The following is an 18,148-nucleotide window of genomic DNA, read 5'->3' as shown; positions in this document are numbered from 1 at the left end:
ACTTACACATACCATTCTTTAGTACTAGTCAAGAATCAGCAACCTGCACCGATGAAGGCAGCAACAACAACAGCACCATCTCCATCACCAGCATCAAGTTGGTGTTGGTGTTGGTGCAAGCAGATGCACCATTACCGTCCAACTCCTCCTTCCTTTTCTCGTCAAATACATCAAAGGTTTCCACAGTTGAGAGGTGGGTGAGTGAGTGCGTTGACAGTTGACACCACCCCAAAAGTGCTACTTCAATTTATTCCCCCAAAGTTGAATTCTTTTTGTTGTTCCTGTAGGTTTGGGATTGAACAAAAATGGGATTGGTGAGTCTACTTGTGGTGCTGCCTCTCGGAGCTATCAAGTTTATGTGTCGCCTTGGGATGATAAGCCCTTTGAAATTCTCCCAAGTGGTAAAAGGGGTTACTTGGATGAACAGGATGTGGTCACATTTCTTGATCCTCCTAAGGAATTGATCCCTTTGGACCCAACTTCTTATAATCCTGCTGCATATCTCTGGTCAGTCACTTTTCTTTGCTTAAACCTAAACAAAATGGATCCTTTCTATTTTTCTTTTTCTTTTCATCTGCCCTTATTGCTTGCACATGTGATCCATTATAAAACACCACTTACTAGCAAGGTTGCCACTTTTCTTAATTAAAAACATAACTAGCAAGGTTACCTCAGCTACATAGCTTACATAAACCCCACATAGATAATGGAAACATGACTTTTTATTCAGTTATACGAAGGCCTTTAAGCAGTGGATATGACTTTAACTGATGTAATGCCACTCTGCTAATTTAAAATTGACATTTTATTTTGTATAGTTGTATATGTATTCATCCACTCGGCATACCATGAGGGAGTTTGTTGTAATTAGATTCTTGGTTTTGCCATGTTGTCATTCTAACTATGGCAGTTCTTAAATCTAGAGAAACAGTTCTCTCCCTTACTCTCTTCACCTTAATGTTCAGGAAAAAAATTGAAGATATTCCTGAGGAAAGGCGTCATCGACTACTGCTATTGTTAAAACCTAGGTCTTTTTTCATCGCTTTTTTTTGTAAATGCTAACATATGCAAAAGCTATAATTAGTGTTATGATGATCGTATCTAAGAGTGGGAATATTAATATCTTTGAGAGATTTGTGCAGACATATATCAATGGCTTGGCAGATAGCTGGTACACGATATGAGAATTCCAAGTTAGCAAAGAAAAGTGCATCTACATTGTTGTCCAACTCTGACAAAAATGATGTGATGCTTGAATATTATAACTGCCGAACAAGTGGAGGTTAGTGAACTGATTCATTATTGTTGTTGGTATTTAGTCACAGTTAAGTTAAATATAGTGAATGCACTCTGTTTCCTATTACTCCATTCTGTTCAAACATCAGAGGGAACATAATGGATGATGTTAAGAGATATAGAAAACCAATTCAACCCAAAAGTTTAAGCTGTTCGATGGGTTGATTTGGTTCTTTACAGATGAATACAAAATGGCAGTCCAAATGAAAGGACCAGTAATTTATGGGCTAGTTTGTTTTCTAATACCATGCAGCCTTGAATTAGAGTGGTCAAAATGGCTTCCCCTCTCTTGCTCATGAGCCATTATACCCAATATTTTTCCAACTTGACTTTACTGGTATCATATAGTCCTTTAAGACCTGCTTTCTTTCATGGGTTCCTCTTCCAACACTTCTGCTGGTTTTGTACCTCACTGTAGCTTTGTGTTGAAAATATTTGTCATGGTTTTGTCTGTATTCACTTTTCACTTTTAGCTTGTCTTTTACTTTAGAAACTTATCAATATTGAACTTTGTTAAATAGGACCATTGCCAATTTCCTGGATAAATTACTTCAGAAAGGTAAACTAGCCATTTCCTTTTCGCATTTTTCTCTTGTACAATATATTTAAAGAATTTGCTTGACTGTTCTGTTACTTTTGAAGGTTATATTTTCTTGCAAGGATGGGCAGGCCTATGGACGACTTATAGGTAAGTTTCTTAATTTTTGGCAGAGAAATGCATGGATGATGCCCATATGCAATTACTCAGTTTATTGAAGCATGCCCTTCAATCTTAAACAACATTGCTCCTTATATCTCCATTGTTTGTCTGATCGGGAATGTCACTTTGATGTCCAATTACATACAGCACCGTGAAGGCAAAAAAACAAAAAACAAAAAATGCAAAAGAAAATGTAACTGTAGTTGACTTGAATACTACCATATATCTGTCCAAATTCCTGCAATATTTTATTTTGTGAGATGATCACTCAGTTATTCTTGTCTGAAAAATTAAATAAATAGGGTGGTCTAATCATACTGGTTTCTCCTTCGATATGCTGATGTTATTGTGGTTCAGTTAAGTATCTTTGAAGAATTTGTTTGTGTTGCTTGGCTTGGATTTTTTTGCTCCTATAGCTGCACTGTGGTTCACTGTTCCAAGCTTAAATTTGATTGTCCTTACCGTTAACATATTTTATGAATTTCACAACCACCCAGGTGGATCAGTTTTGGCTGCATTTGCTGACTCTTTCAGTCCTTTGTATTTTACGGTGAGACAACTTAAGGAAGTAATGTCAACTGAGCAGCCTTGTGATTTAGCATATGAATTTGGTGATGGACTATATGATATCAAAGAACTCCCACTAGGCTTTCCAAGCCCAGGTAGGGGATTTTTTTATTTTATTTTTTTAATAAAAAAGGTAGAGGCTATTTTTTTTTCTTTCGTAAAGGACTAGTCTTATTATTTATGTATGTAAGTTCATATGTAATATTATTTAAATTATTTATATCTGTTGGGGTTAATTACACTAATCTTCATGGAAAATCTGAGCAGGCTTATTGCTATTATATCTTATTATCGTATGATCACCTTCTTTCTGAATTCTCTATCATGTTTTTGGAGCCAATGATGGGTAAAGTTTTTAAGAATTATATTGATTTTTAGATGTTCAAAATTTAACCCAAAACTTCTCCGTGATAGATGCCTGCATAGTCTATTCTTGTGGCATTATTTTATTGGGGACCCTTGTCTAGTTATATTGTACCTCTTCATAGGTTTCTTATCCTGTAATACACCAGAGAGCAAGCTGAGTGGTCATGTCAATGTTCAAAGTCCTTGCATACCCCAATTTTATTTAATATTTAATTGTTTTTTGTTTTTGCAGTTAAACATCCTTATCCTTTCAACGATCAAATTTTTATATATGTTCGCCATCTAGGACCAGGGGTTTCAGTAGGGCAAGCATGGCAAGAGGGAAATAAGTTAGAACAAATACCACGAAAATTATGTGGCGAGATTTTGATGGTGAAGGATTACACATCATTACAAGAAGATCAGTAAAGAAAGTTATTTGGCCTCCCCTAGAAAAGTTGAAAGACAGTTGTGCACATATCAATGCGTATACTAAGTGATGGTGTGCGGAAGATAAGTTTTTAGGGCATATATGAGGGAAATATGACTCCATCTCAATGTTTGCAGTTTTTGCAAAGACAAACTTAATGTAGAGGCAGTTGAGAGAATAGCACATTGGATGTGTTGTTGTTGGTGTTTCAAGGCTGCTGTTGATGTCCTATTTTTTAGGAGTTAATTAGTTGTTTTTTAAATTGATTAGTCTTTTGTTTAGGAGTTTGTTTACTGCATTTTACTGTTATTGCTTTGTTAGTTTGTTGCTGATTTTGTGGACCAACAAAATCAGCTGGTTAGTAGCAACCGCATGAGCTCAGTTTTGTATTTAAAAACAAGTTCATTAGTCAGAATAAAATAAGCTGTTGCACAATATTGTCTCTGATGTTTGTTTTTCTCATAAAAGATCAACATTGGTATCAAGAGCCTTCTTGATCTTAAGGGGCTGTGAGTGACTTGAGAAATTAATGGAGGGAGGATCGAGTGGTTTTTCAGCAATGGCTCCACCAATATTCGATGGAGAAAATTATCAAGCATGGGCAGTGAGAATGCAAGCCTATCTAGAGGGTTGCGATTTTTGGGAAGCTGTAGAACAAGATTATGAAGTTGCTCCCCTTCCTGATAATCCAACCATCAATCAGATCAAGTTTCATAAGGAGAGGATAACAAGAAAAGCAAAGGCAAAGTCTTGTTTATATGCTGCTGTCTCACCTGCCATTTTCAGCAGAATTATGGCTTGTGAATCAGCTCAAGCTATTTGGGACTTCCTCAAAGATGAGTATAAAGGAGATGAGAGGATTAGAAGCATGAAGGGGCTGAATCTAATCACACAATTTGAGAGATTGCAGATGAAGGAGTCTGAAACAATTAAGGAGTATTCTGATAAGTTGGTAAATATTGCAAATCAAGCAAGAGCTCTAGGCACTGACCTCTCTGATAATAGGCTAGTGCAAAAGGTTCTTGTCTCCTTGCCCGAAAGGTTTGAAGCAACCATTGCATCTTTGGAGAATACCAAGGATTTGTCTCAAATCAAGTTGGTAGAATTGCTAAGTGCTCTGCAAGCACAAGAGCAGAGAAGGTTAATGAGGCTTGAAGGAAGTACAGAAGGAGCTTTGCAGGCTAAAGAACAGCATAATGTAAGATGGAAGAAAGGAGATGACAGTAGTGGTTCAGAAGCTGCTGCAGGAGAGAACAATGCAATCAACTCTAAGAACAATTGGGGCGGGCATTCCTCATGTAAGCATTGTGGAAAGCAGAATCACCCACACTTCAGATGTTGGAAGAGGCCAGATGTGAAGTGCAGAAAGTGTCATAGGCTTGGACACATTGAAAGGTTCTGCAAAGAAAAAGGAGATCAGCAGCAAGGTGAGGCACATGTTGCAGACCAGCATGAGGCAGATCAATTATTTGCTGCCTCTTGTTTCTCCTCTAGTGCTCCATGTGATAGTTGGCTTGTTGATAGTGGTTGCACAAACCACATGACAAGTGATGAAAAGCTATTTAGAGACCTTGACAAGTCATTGCAGTCAAGAGTGAGAATTGGAAATGGAGAGTATCTAGAAGTGAAAGGTAAAGGGACTGTAGCAATAGAGAGCTATGCTGGAACTAAGCTGGTTTCTGGTGTGATGTACGTGCCTGATATTGATCAGAACTTGCTGAGTGTGGGGCAGTTGGTAGAAAAGGGATTTAAAGTGATATTTGAAGAAGGGAAGTGTTTGATCTTTGACTCAAATGGTCAGGAGCTGTTCAGAATAAAGATGCAACAGAAGAGTTTTTCTCTAAATCCCCTTGAGAAGGAGCAAGCGGCATTCAAGTGTCAGGCTAGTGATTCAGAAATATGGCACAAAAGGTTGGGGCATTTTCATTACAAAGGCTTACTATTCATGCAGAAGAATGAAATGGCAACTGGGTTACCAATCCTGGAGGAGCAGATCACAAGGTGCAAAGCTTGTTTTTTGGGCAAACAGACAAGACTTCCTTTCAAAGAATCCACCTGGAGAGCTACAAAGAAGCTACAACTAATTCATACAGATCTTTGTGGTCCTCACGTGACTCCTTCACTAAATGGCAGCAGGTATTTTCTTATCTTCATTGATGATTATACTAGAATGTGCTGGATTTATTTTATGAAGCAAAAGTCAGAAGTTGCTGAGATATTTCTGAAGTTTAAGAGATGGGTTGAGACTCAAAGTGGCTGCAAAATTCAAGTCATCAGATCTGATAATGGAACAGAATACACTTCACAAAGGTTTAACACTTTCTGTGAGGAAGCTGGAATTGAGCATCAACTTACTGTTCCTTATTCTCCACAGCAAAATGGAGTTAGTGAAAGAAAGAATAGAACCATTATGGAAATGACTAGGTGTCTGCTGCATGAGAAGAATCTACCAAAAGAATTTTGGGCAGAAGCAGCAAACACAGCTGTTTTTTTGTTAAATAGACTGTCTACAAGGGTACTGGAAAAGAAGACACCTTTCGAAGCTTGGTTTGGTTTCAAGCCATTTCTAAAAAATTTGAAAGTGTTTGGTTGTCTGTGTTTTTCTCACATTCCACAGGTCAAGAGAGACAAGCTGGGAGAAAAAGCTGAACCTGGAATTTTCATTGGCTATAGTCTGGTGTCAAAAGCCTACAAGATCTATCAACCACAGACAAAGAAGGTGATCAATAGCAGGGATGTTCAATTCCTAGAAGATGAGCAGTGGGACTGGACAGATGAGCCACAAGCAAAGCATAAGGAGGTCTCACTGGATTATGATGAGCTAGTAGATGATGATCCAATTAGAGGTACCAGATCTCTGACTGATATATATCAGAGGTGTAGTGTGGCTGTTTTGGAACCTTCAAGTTATGAGGAAGCTAAAAGTGATCAGAGGTGGATGAATGCTATGAAGGAAGAGTTGGCTATGATAGAAAAAAATCAGACATGGGAGCTAATAGAAAGACCTGAGGACAGGAAAGTGATTGGAGTAAAATGGGTTTTCAGGACCAAACTCAATCCTGATGGCTCAGTGAATAAGCATAAAGCCAGGTTAGTGGTGAAGGGATATGCACAGGTTTGGGGAGTTGATTTCTCAGAAACCTTTGCTCCGGTTGCAAGACTAGATACAATTAGAATGATTCTTGCCTTGGCAGCTCAACAAGGATGGAAAGTGTATCAGTTAGATGTGAAATCTGCTTTTTTGAATGGAGAGTTGCAAGAGGAGATTTATGTTGAGCAGCCAGAAGGCTTTGTCACACCAGATCAGGAGGAGAAGGTTTATTTGCTGAGAAAAGCTCTCTATGGTTTGAAGCAAGCTCCTAGAGCATGGTACAGCAAGATGGATGAGCACTTGCTGGGTTTGGGTTTCATAAAAAGTCTTAGTGAATCCACTTTATATGTCAAGAAGTTAGCATCTGACTTAGTGGTGGTGTCTCTTTACGTGGATGATATGCTGGTAACAGGGAGTAATAATTCTCAGATTACTGCATTCAAAAGGGAAATGATGAAAACGTTTGAAATGACTGATCTTGGTGAGATGTCATATTTTTTGGGGATGGAGGTTAGACAAACTGAAAATGAAATTTTTATCTATCAAAAGAAGTACTTGAAGGAGATTCTGAAAAGATTCAACATGGAGGAGTGCAAGAGTGTAAGTACTCCAATGGGTCAAAAGGAAAAGTTTCAAAAGAAAGATGAATCGGAATCTGCAGATGAAAGAGTTTATAGGAGTTTAATTGGCTGCCTTATGTATCTCACTGCAACTAGGCCAGACATTATGTTTACCGTAAGTGTCTTGTCTAGGTTTCTTAATTGTCCAAGTGAACTGCATATGGTAGCTGCAAAAAGGGTGTTAAGGTACTTGAAAGGTACTCTTTTATATGGAATCAAATTCTGCAGAATTCAGAAGTTTAAGTTGCAAGGGTATTCTGACAGTGACTGGGCTGGATCAGTGGATGATATGAAAAGTACTTCGGGTTATTGTTTTACATTTGGGTCAGCTTGTTTTTCTTGGTGTTCAAAGAAGCAGGAAATAGTGGCCCAATCAACTGCAGAAGCTGAGTTCATTGCAGCTACTGCAGCTGTAAACCAAGCATTATGGTTGAAGAAGCTGATGGATGACCTGCATTTGGAGCAAAAAGAAGGCATAGAAGTATTTGTGGATAATCAAGCTGCTATAGCTATTTCACAGAATCCAGTATTTCATGGAAGAACAAAGCATTTTAAGATCAAGTATTATTTTTTGAGAGAAGTGCAGAAGGCTGGAGAAGTGAAGCTAATGTACTGCAGTTCAGAAAACCAAATTGCAGATATATTCACCAAGTCATTTCATGTTAGTCGATTTGAATTTCTCAGGGAGAAGCTAGGAGTGTGCAGCACTTGATTCAGGAGGAGAATGTTGGTGTTTCAAGGCTGCTGTTGATGTCCTATTTTTTAGGAGTTAATTAGTTGTTTTTTAAATTGATTAGTCTTTTGTTTAGGAGTTTGTTTACTGCATTTTACTATTATTGCTTTGTTAGTTTGTTGCTGATTTTGTGGACCAACAAAATCAGCTGGTTAGTAGCAACCGCATGAGCTCAGTTTTGTATTTAAAAACAAGTTCATTAGTCAGAATAAAATAAGCTGTTGCACAATATTGTCTCTGATGTTTGTTTTTCTCATAAAAGATCAACAGTTGTTACTTGTTAGGCAGTAAGTTAAGGTGAAAAGAGAAGTGGTTGCTCCTTTACTGAGCATAGCAATGCTTTATATCCTCATTCAAACTTATATTTTGTACTTTGTAGACAATAAATATTTAGGTTGAATTATAAAAGATATAACAATCTGAAGCACCGTTTTCTTTCCGTAAAATACAAGTATTGTTCTACCTCACATGTGATGCTGCATGGAAGCAATTTCCATTTCCATTTCCTCAACAATAACACTGTAGTTACAGGCTTAGTACAATTATTTCTGTATGCCTTGCAGTCCATTTAAGCCTTTAAATGAAATAAGCTAATATATGAGTTATAATCTCAGCTGATACACAACTTATGACTACTTTATAAATTGTATTTAGAAAGAAAAAAGCTCAAGTGTTAAACGTGATCCACATGATTCTGTCAAGCAAACAGTGTGTATGGTGAGATGTCTTTTTCCTTTTGTTGTCTTCAATTTTTGGGTAGGATTTGTTGGTGAAGAGTCATTGTATTTCAATTAAAATGTGATAGTTGGAGTTGGAGGGAGAGGGACACTGCTTTGGCAATACGGGTCAAGCCTGGTGTCACCTTTAAAGAATGGTCCTAAGGATTGCACTGTTATGGCAACTTTGGCCTGTTGCATTCGAGGTTCGTTTGGTATTGCTGAATGTTCCACTGACTCCTCAATCACAAAAAGACAAGTTTCTTAAAATACATTCTTGCTAGATTTAAGCCTTCTCCATAACAAATTCTCTAGGCACCTCACTTTGGTATTATTACATGCCAATAAAGTGCTAAAGGTCAATATTAAGCACTTAACGAAAAAGCTTGTAATTTTTTATGGTATGATTTCGTGTATATGAAGAAGAAATATTTTAAGGAATGCTTTTACATGTCTGTATTATTTTAGACTCTTTAACTATAAAAGACATTGTGAGTGAAAGTCACTGTTTATGTATTCATCCTCCCTAGTTTTGTATGATATTCCCTTATCCTCTGAATTTCAGATGGTTGAGGCTTGCACTTTGCAACAATTAGGTAGAAAAAAGCACACAAGCATTGACCCTTCTTTCTCTCTCACTCTCTCAACTATGATATGTTTTGAGATATAATTGCGATTCACGGGAGAAAGGTGAACACGGGCAACAATGTGAACAGAAAGATGCAAGGAGCAATTAACTTGTAGTTGAATGTCCTGTGAATAATCATTTTTACACTGGTTTCCTATGACGCGTGGCATGAAAGAAATGTTTGAAGGCCAAAGGCAAAGTACGTTCTCATACACTGTTTTAATTAAAAGACAAACCTTTATCTGACAGGGTAGGATACACCTTCACCTAATAGTCATATTTACATTTCCACTTTGAAATATGTAATATTGAATGATGCAGAAGCACTAACAACTAACAAGTGTCTCGTGTAGCTTTCCAGGAACAAACAAAAAAAATTGCAAATCTTAACAGCATTGAAGCTGGATCAAGAAGGAATCTTTATTCTAAAAAAGAAATGGTCAAATTAGATCTTTTTAATAGTTTTTTGGGTTTGGTGTTTGTCATTTTAGGAGAGAGATAGACACAGAAAAACGGAAATCATGAGAGAGAGAAAGTGAGTGATTTTTTTTTAATTTAAAATTCAAATTTTCTGTGTCTGTATCTCTCTTAAAATGACATAACTTTCTGTCATTTAAAATTACAAACACTTTTCCCTAGTTTTTTATATATTATTATTTGTTCATTTGCCTTGCAAATCTTTAATGAAAAGGGAACGAGGGGGGAGCAAAGTCATTCTGCACTTGCTTATATGTTTTTGACATCCAAAGAAAGGATAAGATGGAAAAGTGCTCTTTTTGCCCCTCCATGAAAGTAAAAGCATACTCATTGTTTGTTGGTAAAATAGGCCATATCATGTAAACGAATGGGACAATTGAAAATTTTATTGAGAGAAAAGATTGGCTTGTTTAAATTAGTCTGAAATTTTTGCCAAAGTCTCTTAGTAAATTGTTATAAAAAAAGAAGTATATTTGCTATGATGGATTTAGGACAAAAGCAAAAAAGAAAATGCTTTGTTGAGGCAGCAAGGTCCACAAGCCTTGTATGAGAGGTATGCTTTCATCTTTAGTTATGCATGAATTAAAACAAATGGGTCCAATGTGGGACAATGGCACGATTCACATCCTTTTGCAAATCCAAGGCCCAAAATCCACACTAATGAACCAAATCACTATCCGTATGATCATATATACAATCCCATGCTTTCTTTGTCGTCAATCTCCACTGCCTGCCGACAATATTTTCTTTCACCATTCTAAACAGTTTTCAACGCTTTAATTCACAAAGATAAACAAAATTTAGTTAACCTTTTACCAGAACCAACAGAAAACGAGAAACTAACTTAACATAATAGCATGAATTGTTCCAAGTTAACGTTTAGCGGGATGTAAGTGAAATTTGGATCCATAAACACATACAAATCTTCAACTCCAAAGAGAACATATTTTTGTCGGGAGTTGTGACATATCAATGTCATTCAACAGGATACATATCAACCAAAAGTGATGTGAGCGACAGGGTGATGCTGAGACAAAATGAATTGGCTTATCCTACAGAAAAATGACTGTACTGTGGACAACAGACAAAAGACAAGTAAACACAGGAAAAATGAAAAAAAAAAAAAACAGAAAAATCTCTATAAAGGCACTTACTTAAAGAATAACAAACTTATTTATGATTTGACCCACGGTAGCTTTCAGCATTTTACCTGAGTCATATTCAGGCACCTTGAAAATATAACTGCCAAAACCAACTGTCTTGCAACAATCCATATTGGTTATTGGTTGGCTTCTTTATTTATTTTGATTTTATAATAATCAATTTTCTATTTTAGACATTCTTTCTGATCCTCTAGTTCATCTGTTCTCCAATTAAATCCAAACCTACAAGGAGGAATGACACTCCTTGAAATAATAAGTAGTAAAAGTGCATCCCTTGTGCAGATAAAAGGCTTCTAACAGCAGCAGTAAGCAGCAAGAATGCAAGGGCAAGCTCTTTCTTATATATCTTGTTCATTTTCTTTAGAGGGGGTGTAGGAACAGTTTCTTGGCATTCCTTTATTTTGTTAAGCTCAGAAAGTCCACTATCAGAAGTCCCTCTGTGAAGTTGGAGACTCATTGTCTTTGATTCCCGTTCTTCAGCAGCTAATAGGTCAGGCTCTGATGATCGACCTGCTTTTTTGGTAACAATCCATTCATATGAACTTCCCAACTGGAACAAACCGGATATCATGGCATTGAATTTGGTAACTGACATTGTGTTCTCAAACAGCAGATAAGGAACAATGAAGGGAAAGGATTTTGGGGCAGGAAGAATGTTCAAGAACGACATGAATACAGGAACATAACAAATAACCCAGATAGGTAGCTCAGCTTCAGGGACAAACATTGTCAAAGGAAGAATGATGCAGAATAATGTAAAAGAATAGAACGGGAGGATTAGCTTTCTAAGCAGAAAGAATAGAAATATTAGATTTGCTTTCTTCCAGAATGCAATCTGCAAAATTATGACATGAGAACATGTTTAAATTGTGGTCTCCTCCGAAATAGTGGCATGCACAATACACAAAGAAAACACTCAAAATTTCACCTTAGAGGTTATGATGGCTGGAAGGCACAAACGAAAGAGTTGCATTGGACCAGAATGCCATCGATGTTGTTGTTTCCTATAAGCTTCATAAGATTCAGGAAGCTCACAAAGCACCTGAAAGATGTGTTCTTTAGACTACCTGGAACTTAATTTGAACATATTAACATTTTTTCACTGGTATTTCATCCCAAGATTTAGTGAAACATGTCTTTAATTACTTCACCTAATTCAAGTTCATCCTAACTTTACAAGTCAATATATACTACAACTCTCGTTGTAGGCTGCAGGCATATAAAAATGTAAAGTAACTAATCCAACTCAACTGGGGTAACTCAGTTGGAAGGCTGAGTAGGTGGTGAGAGAACCTAGGTTCGATTCCTATCAAATACATCTTTGAAAAAAGAAAAAGATTTTTAACTGTGACTAAATCCTAACTCGGAATTAATCCCATGACAGGCTGAAAAAGTTGAACTTATGAGGATAACAGAGGGAAATTCGCTTCAAACAGATAATTAGGGTCGGTATACCAAAAAAAATAAAAAAATAGAAAGTAACTGAGTATGCGCAATAGCTTGGACTGAGACCCCAAAAACAAAAAATAATGGTTACCTTGACATCATTGAGAAAGATAAATTTCCAACCATTCAGATGGGCCCGGACTGCTATATCCATATCTTCTACAGTTGTCCGCTCAAGCCAGCCACCAGACTCTTCAAGTGCTTTTATTCTCCAAACACCAGCAGTTCCATTAAAACCAAAGAAGTTAAGGAAGACCCCATTAACCTGCTGTTCAACCTCAAAGTGGAAGCACAAATTAATATTTTGAAGTCGTGTCAGCAAGTTCTCATCCTTGTTTACAAAAGCCCACCTAGCCTGAACCAATGCCAGCTCAGGATTTCCCTGCAAAGCAAACTTAAGAATGAAAATGGGAAAATAATGGATAGATTAATGAAATAACAAGGAAGAAACAAAAAAATTTAGCCACCTTAAAATGTGGAACAGTTTGCTTGAGGAAATCTCGATTTGGTTGGAAATCAGCATCAAAAATTGCAACAAACTCATAATCCTTCACGTAATCACAGTTCATTGCAGACTTGAGATTTCCAGCTTTGTAACCAGTTCTAAACATCCTATGACGGTAGATGATATTGACACCTCTCTGGCTCCACTTTGAGACTTCTCCCTTGATTAACCACTGTATACCCTCATCATCAGAATCATCCAGAACTTGAATTAGCAAGCGATCTTTTGGCCAATCAAGTTGGCACACTGCGGAAATAGATTGTTCATATACCTACAGTTAATGCCAAAGTCATCATCATCATTAATAGGAAGAGTAATAATCTCTAAAATCAAAACACCAGTCCCTGTGGCATCGTGCAGTCAACTACTACTCTAATTACTTCCTTTGACATTATAATTCAATTTTATGATGAAACTAACAGAAGAAAAATTTAAGGGGGGAGGGGAATTATCATCACTTGACGATTGATTGGTTTTGAGTTAACCGCACCGACAATTTCTTCTTCTTCTTTTTCCAAAAAAAATAGAAAGCAGTAAGTACTACTGAGTAGAGTACATAGGAATAAGAGAAGACTGTGACCTCTTTCTCATTGCACATAGGAATTTGAACGAGTACCATAGGATATCCATCGTTGGCTCCTTCCAAATCATCTGAATTGGGAGGAACCCCTTTAATCACGGGCTTAATCTTGTTGAATTTGATCCACAAGCAACCAAGACACAGAAGCATTCGATCCACAGACTGAATTATGAAGAGAAGTATACAGAAGATTGAGAGAGATTGAATTGTGGGAGCAATATAGTATGCCCGGAACTCCAACCACCTAACATAGGCCGTGTGAAACCATCCTGTGATCTCCCAAGTTTGTGGAATGTGCAAATTATGGTTGTGAAAGTAGTGCCACCCTTTGAAGTGAGCAACCAGTTCAAATGAAAGAAATGCCAAAGCAATCACCAAGAACGTGAGAATTACTCGAAACAGAAACTTTGCCTTGCCAGAATTTTCAGTCTCCACATGCCCAAAAAACAATCTTTTCTTAACGGCACGAAGCAATGAGCAAAGAGAATTTGCAAGCCAAGCAAGGCAACCGACAGCTCTATGAGCTTTGAGAAGCAAAACCCATGTGAACTGCTTAGCATTTTTACCTCTGTCCTTGTCAACTGGCTGAAATGCAGAGTCAGGGGCATCTATTTCAAGCACAGAGTAATTGGGGTTCTCCATAGTCACCACAACCGGGTTTCCTTTCCTTGAACTTGAACTTGAACTGTCCTTTACCCACCACCACTTTGAAAAATCTATGCTTGGAACCATTTGTATTTGTTACTGGACTAACAGAAACTACAAGAGGCTACTTTTTCAAAAACACTTAACACACACACACACGAGTTAGGAGATCCCTTGACTAGTACTGAGTAACAAGTTTTAGAAACCACAGGGAAAAGAAGGAAAGATTGACAAACTCATTTCAGTTGTGTTGTGTCAGATCCGCCATTTTATAATCCTACGAACGAGTAACGTGGTACAAGCCATTTCTACTCTGAAGTAAGTGTGTGTGTGTGTGGGGTTCTTTGTCTTTTGTCTATGTTGGAGTTGGAGACATGAGGAGGAAACAAACCCAATATTGAAATGACCAAGATGGCTTAGTCTACTCTACTCTATAAATGTTGAAGACGTAATCCATGTGGCTATGATTAGTGAACAAGTTACTGACTTATTGCTACTATAAATAAACAATTTAACTTTCCACTTATTCCATGGGTCAGATTGAACGAGATTCTATAATAATCTATATGCTCTCATTAATTAAAGGCAAAAAAACTTTACTTTTGAAGAAAGAAAGGAAAAGATTAAACCCAGCATTAGGCATTAATTAAACCTCTCACGGGAGAACGGGCATTCACATTTCTCTTTTAAGTATATAGTACATGCTACAACATTTAAGTTACAATATATACGCTCATCTAACAGCATTTACATCCATTCTTTTGGCAATTTCATTTCATGATGTCACTTAAGCTCATATCTCATAATTTAAGTGGGTAGATGGACTAAATTAATAGTTTTATTAGAGAGTGATAATTTAGGAATTCTATTTAAAATAAAATTAAAGAAAAAGGAAACATACATAGAATGCGAATCCCAATAAAATAAAATTCGAGCGTATTTTCAATACTTATAAAATAGGTACTTTCTTTCTTGAAATGGAGAAAAAGGGATATTGAAAGAAATAAATGTGTTATTTTTGTCAGACGAAGAGATTATATTTATTATCTTTTTTTTATTATCTCTTATTACTAAATCTTAATCGTTAATTTTCGTCAATCTTACAGTTATAATTTATTGAAAATTATTAATTAATTAATAAGTATGACCCAATAAATTACAACCGTTAGATTGACGAAAATCAACGGTTAAGATTTAGTAGTAAAAGATAGTAAGAAAAAAAAATAATAACTATAACCTCCTCTTTTTTCATATATGATAAAAAATGTATTAAGCACTCGATGAATCAGATGTACCGAAAATATTTTTCGTCTTCCGAACAAAGAAAATTGAAAAAATATATATATATAATAATGAAATGGAGAAGGGAAAGAAAGCGGGCCTGGCCCAAAAGGTGAAATGAGTCCAGTCCAGTCCAGTCCATAGTGGAGTTGAGATAACAGATGCGTAGGGTAAGAGAGAAGAGAGGAGAGAGAAGAATAGGAGGAGATTGAGAGAAAGTGAGAAGAGAGAAGAGAGAAGAGAGAAGATGGCGTCGAACGCAGTAGGAGGAGGAGCGGTGCCGTTTTGGAGGGCAGCGGGGATGACGTACATAACGTATTCGAACATATGCGCGAATCTGGTGAGGAATTGCCTTAAGGAACCACACAAGACCGAAGCCATCTCTCGCGAGAAGGTTCATTTCACTCTCTCTAAATGGGTCGACGGCAAGCCCCAAAAACCTAGTATGCCTCTTCTCTTCTCTTCTCTTCAATTTTCATTTCTATTCACCAATCCTCTTATTATAGTTAATCAACTGTTTTTAATATCTGAAACTCTAAGATCTATCTTAATTAGGGCATCGCTAATTTCGATTGGGCTCACTTTGTTTAGGGTCTTTTATGTCTTTTTATCTCTGCTTCTATTTGTATTTTTATTTTTTAATTGATAAGCAATCTTGATGTCTTTTTGTCACTAATTTTGTTTTGTTCCAAATTCTGTTTACATTGCTCATGACATCATTGACTGCTAGTTTCTACATTGTCCAACAAACTTAGTAGCTAAAAATGTTGCTCTTGTTAAGGATTAGTGGAGAGGTTTCTTTCGACTTTGTTGTTTTAAGGTATAATATATTGTTGCTTGTTCACAATATTTGTTTTGTGTAAATGGCCTTTTGTTTTCTGTTAGTTGACTCCTAATGATTTGCAGTTAACGTCTGGTTTATTTAGTTTTGTATTTGCTGTATTCTGATCAAAGTGTTCAATGGTTTTTTTTTTTATCAGCTATTCGTTCGGACACCCCGGAGCATTGATTCGGAATAGTTGGAAGCTTTGGATGCATAAATCTTTGAGCTGCTAAGTTGATTGTTATTTTGAACCTTCCTGTGGTTTTCTATGTTTAACTCCTTTGTTTTTTTCTGTCCATGATAAGGCACATGCATTGGATTTTGCATTTGCATGGTTAATCTTGTAATAATTGACGTTTAAACATATGATTTTAAACGAAATGATGAGTGGTTGTGTAACTTTCATCTGCTTGGAGGTCCTGAAATGAGAATTGAGAAGCTGCCCAACTAAGTTAAGTTGGGTCATAAGTTTATGAAAGTAAGTTAAATGACAATATCCCTTCCTAAAATGAATCTTACACTATTTGAAATATGTAATAAGGGGGATTCAAAGCCTGGGCTAAACCATGCTTGTTTGATGCATTATCACTCTCAAATACATGAAGGCAAGGTTGTAAACATGACCTTTGGATGATATTTAAGGATGCATCAATATGTAAGCGAAGTTAAAAGATTGGTCCCTCGTGTATATATATGCATAATTTCTCCATAGCTCATTCGATACTGAATGCTGAAGGAACTTTCAAATTTCAATGATGTAATTCGTGAAGGGAAAGTAAGATATGTCAGAAAAGTATGTTATACAGCTGTCAAACTGCTAGTTGTTCCAAGTAGTCATTTTGTTCGTTAGAATGTCAAATTGTTGTAGCTGGCAAAATGTTTTTATGGAATAAATCTTTAGTGCAACTGATGCATTGAAGATAGAGGTGGCAAAGCGGGCTGCCTGCCCCGCCCCTGCCCGCCATTGAAGGTGGGCTAGATATCTCTGTCCGCCAAGCCTGTAACATTTTACATTAAAAATTAAAAAAAAAAAAATCAACCCGGGCGGGCAGCGGGTTTAGAAAACTCAGCCCGCCCTGCTCCGTTTGGCGGGCGGGCCGGGCCGGCCTGGCGGGCTCGGCCCATTTTGCCAGCTCTAATTGAAGATTTAGTGTTGGTCATATTTTGTGACAGACAAAAAGTATATATCACTTAATTAGTTGTTATTTAATTTTTTTCTTTTTTCAAATATTTTCAGATGCAAGCACTAAATTTTTCTTTTTCTTTTTATGGGTGATGGCATTTGGCTGATAGTTTGTAACTACTGGCTGCCAAATGGCACTAATGCATGCTGCAACTAATAGCTACGCAATCACCAATTGGAGAGGTGGTTCCCTTGACCAAATTACTAAGAGAGAGTGAAATGTCCTATCCAATAACAGAACTTACTTGCGGACTAGGGATCAGGGAGCACATGCCATGATGCTTTCACAAGTGCTAATGTGGTTTTTTAACCTCTTCTGTCAAAAAACAAATGCTTAAAATGGAAGCACCGAGCTTCCTAGCTGAGCAACCCTCTACCTGCCTATTGAATGGGTCGGTCAAACTCATAGGCGGTAAAATTACCTCAGCTGTTCTTAATTAATCTTGTTTTTAAAGTAAAATGAAATATTTATTAAAGAGATAAAAGACAGACAAGAAAATGAGAAAGCAAATTTGATTCCCATACAAAGATAAGATGTCGGAAATAACATTACAAAATGGTACAGCCACATGCCAGGTCATCAGTATTAGTTTTTCAACTTCAAAAAAAGGAATTTTCCTTATGATTGATGAATAAGAAAATCATGAGGTTCACAATCAGTTTGATGGGTGGAAGGCAGGGAAAATATGTATAAAATGTAAGAGTTGGACGAAGAGCCAGCTAGATTCTCTGACATGATGAATAGGGGTGTCAATATAGGTTTTGACATGCGAATTGATCCGCGACACAACATGAAAAATTCGTATTCGGGTTGACCAGTAAAAAATTTCGTATCGTGTTGAAAAAAATAACACGTAAAAAATTCGTGTCGTGTTCGTGTTGATGTATTCGTGTTCGTGTCGACTCTAATTTTTTTAAA

At 36.8% G+C, this 18,148-nt stretch overlaps 3 protein-coding genes across 3 annotated transcripts; 2 read left to right on the top strand and 1 right to left on the bottom strand.

Moving 5' to 3' along the window:
- The first annotated feature begins 28 nt into the window (after positions 1–28).
- On the top strand, positions 29–3,721 carry LOC133300423 (uncharacterized). Its single transcript, XM_061499966.1, has 8 exons — positions 29–193; positions 288–507; positions 966–1,028; positions 1,143–1,282; positions 1,818–1,855; positions 1,939–1,984; positions 2,494–2,658; positions 3,162–3,721. The coding sequence occupies exons 1-8, from the start codon at positions 52–54 to the stop codon at positions 3,335–3,337; spliced, it is 990 nt and encodes a 329-aa protein (XP_061355950.1). The 5' UTR covers positions 29–51; the 3' UTR covers positions 3,338–3,721.
- A 6,892-nt stretch (positions 3,722–10,613) lies between these two features.
- LOC133300420 (probable xyloglucan glycosyltransferase 5) lies at positions 10,614–14,029 on the bottom strand. Its single transcript, XM_061499962.1, has 5 exons — positions 13,298–14,029; positions 12,680–12,988; positions 12,304–12,594; positions 11,695–11,808; positions 10,614–11,601 (listed from the first exon to the last, which is right to left on the bottom strand). The coding sequence occupies exons 1-5, from the start codon at positions 14,027–14,029 to the stop codon at positions 10,957–10,959; spliced, it is 2,091 nt and encodes a 696-aa protein (XP_061355946.1). The 3' UTR covers positions 10,614–10,956.
- A 1,367-nt stretch (positions 14,030–15,396) lies between these two features.
- Positions 15,397–16,445, top strand: LOC133300426 (ATP synthase subunit epsilon, mitochondrial). The gene is made up of 2 exons (XM_061499969.1): positions 15,397–15,666; positions 16,204–16,445. The coding sequence occupies exons 1-2, from the start codon at positions 15,471–15,473 to the stop codon at positions 16,230–16,232; spliced, it is 225 nt and encodes a 74-aa protein (XP_061355953.1). The 5' UTR covers positions 15,397–15,470; the 3' UTR covers positions 16,233–16,445.
- Positions 16,446–18,148: the final 1,703 nt, after the last annotated feature.

Source organism: Gastrolobium bilobum, unplaced genomic scaffold (assembly GCF_033153095.1).
Source record: "Gastrolobium bilobum isolate Gb01-03AN ecotype WA unplaced genomic scaffold, APGP_CSIRO_Gbil_v1 utg41252, whole genome shotgun sequence".
Lineage (NCBI taxonomy): Eukaryota > Viridiplantae > Streptophyta > Magnoliopsida > Fabales > Fabaceae > Gastrolobium > Gastrolobium bilobum.
Note: the sequence above shows the minus strand (reverse complement) of the source record. Positions and strands in the feature narration are given on the sequence as shown.

What these genes read in the sequence shown, in the direction of transcription:
- LOC133300423 (XM_061499966.1), top strand. Translation starts at nt 52, where the DNA reads ATGAAGGCAGCAACAACAACAGCACCATCTCCATCACCAGCATCAAGT. An exon ending in AATCCTGCTGCATATCTCTG is followed by an intron (nt 508 to 965) that starts GTCAGTCACTTT and finishes CTTAATGTTCAG; the next exon opens with GAAAAAAATTGAAGATATTC. An exon ending in ACTAGGCTTTCCAAGCCCAG is followed by an intron (nt 2,659 to 3,161) that starts GTAGGGGATTTT and finishes TTGTTTTTGCAG; the next exon opens with TTAAACATCCTTATCCTTTC.
- LOC133300420 (XM_061499962.1), bottom strand. Translation starts at nt 14,029, where the DNA reads ATGGTTCCAAGCATAGATTTTTCAAAGTGGTGGTGGGTAAAGGACAGT. An exon ending in CTATGTGCAATGAGAAAGAG is followed by an intron (nt 12,989 to 13,297) that starts GTCACAGTCTTC and finishes CATTAACTGTAG; the next exon opens with GTATATGAACAATCTATTTC. An exon ending in TCTTTCTCAATGATGTCAAG is followed by an intron (nt 11,809 to 12,303) that starts GTAACCATTATT and finishes CACATCTTTCAG; the next exon opens with GTGCTTTGTGAGCTTCCTGA.
- LOC133300426 (XM_061499969.1), top strand. Translation starts at nt 15,471, where the DNA reads ATGGCGTCGAACGCAGTAGGAGGAGGAGCGGTGCCGTTTTGGAGGGCA. An exon ending in CGGCAAGCCCCAAAAACCTA is followed by an intron (nt 15,667 to 16,203) that starts GTATGCCTCTTC and finishes TTTTTTTATCAG; the next exon opens with CTATTCGTTCGGACACCCCG.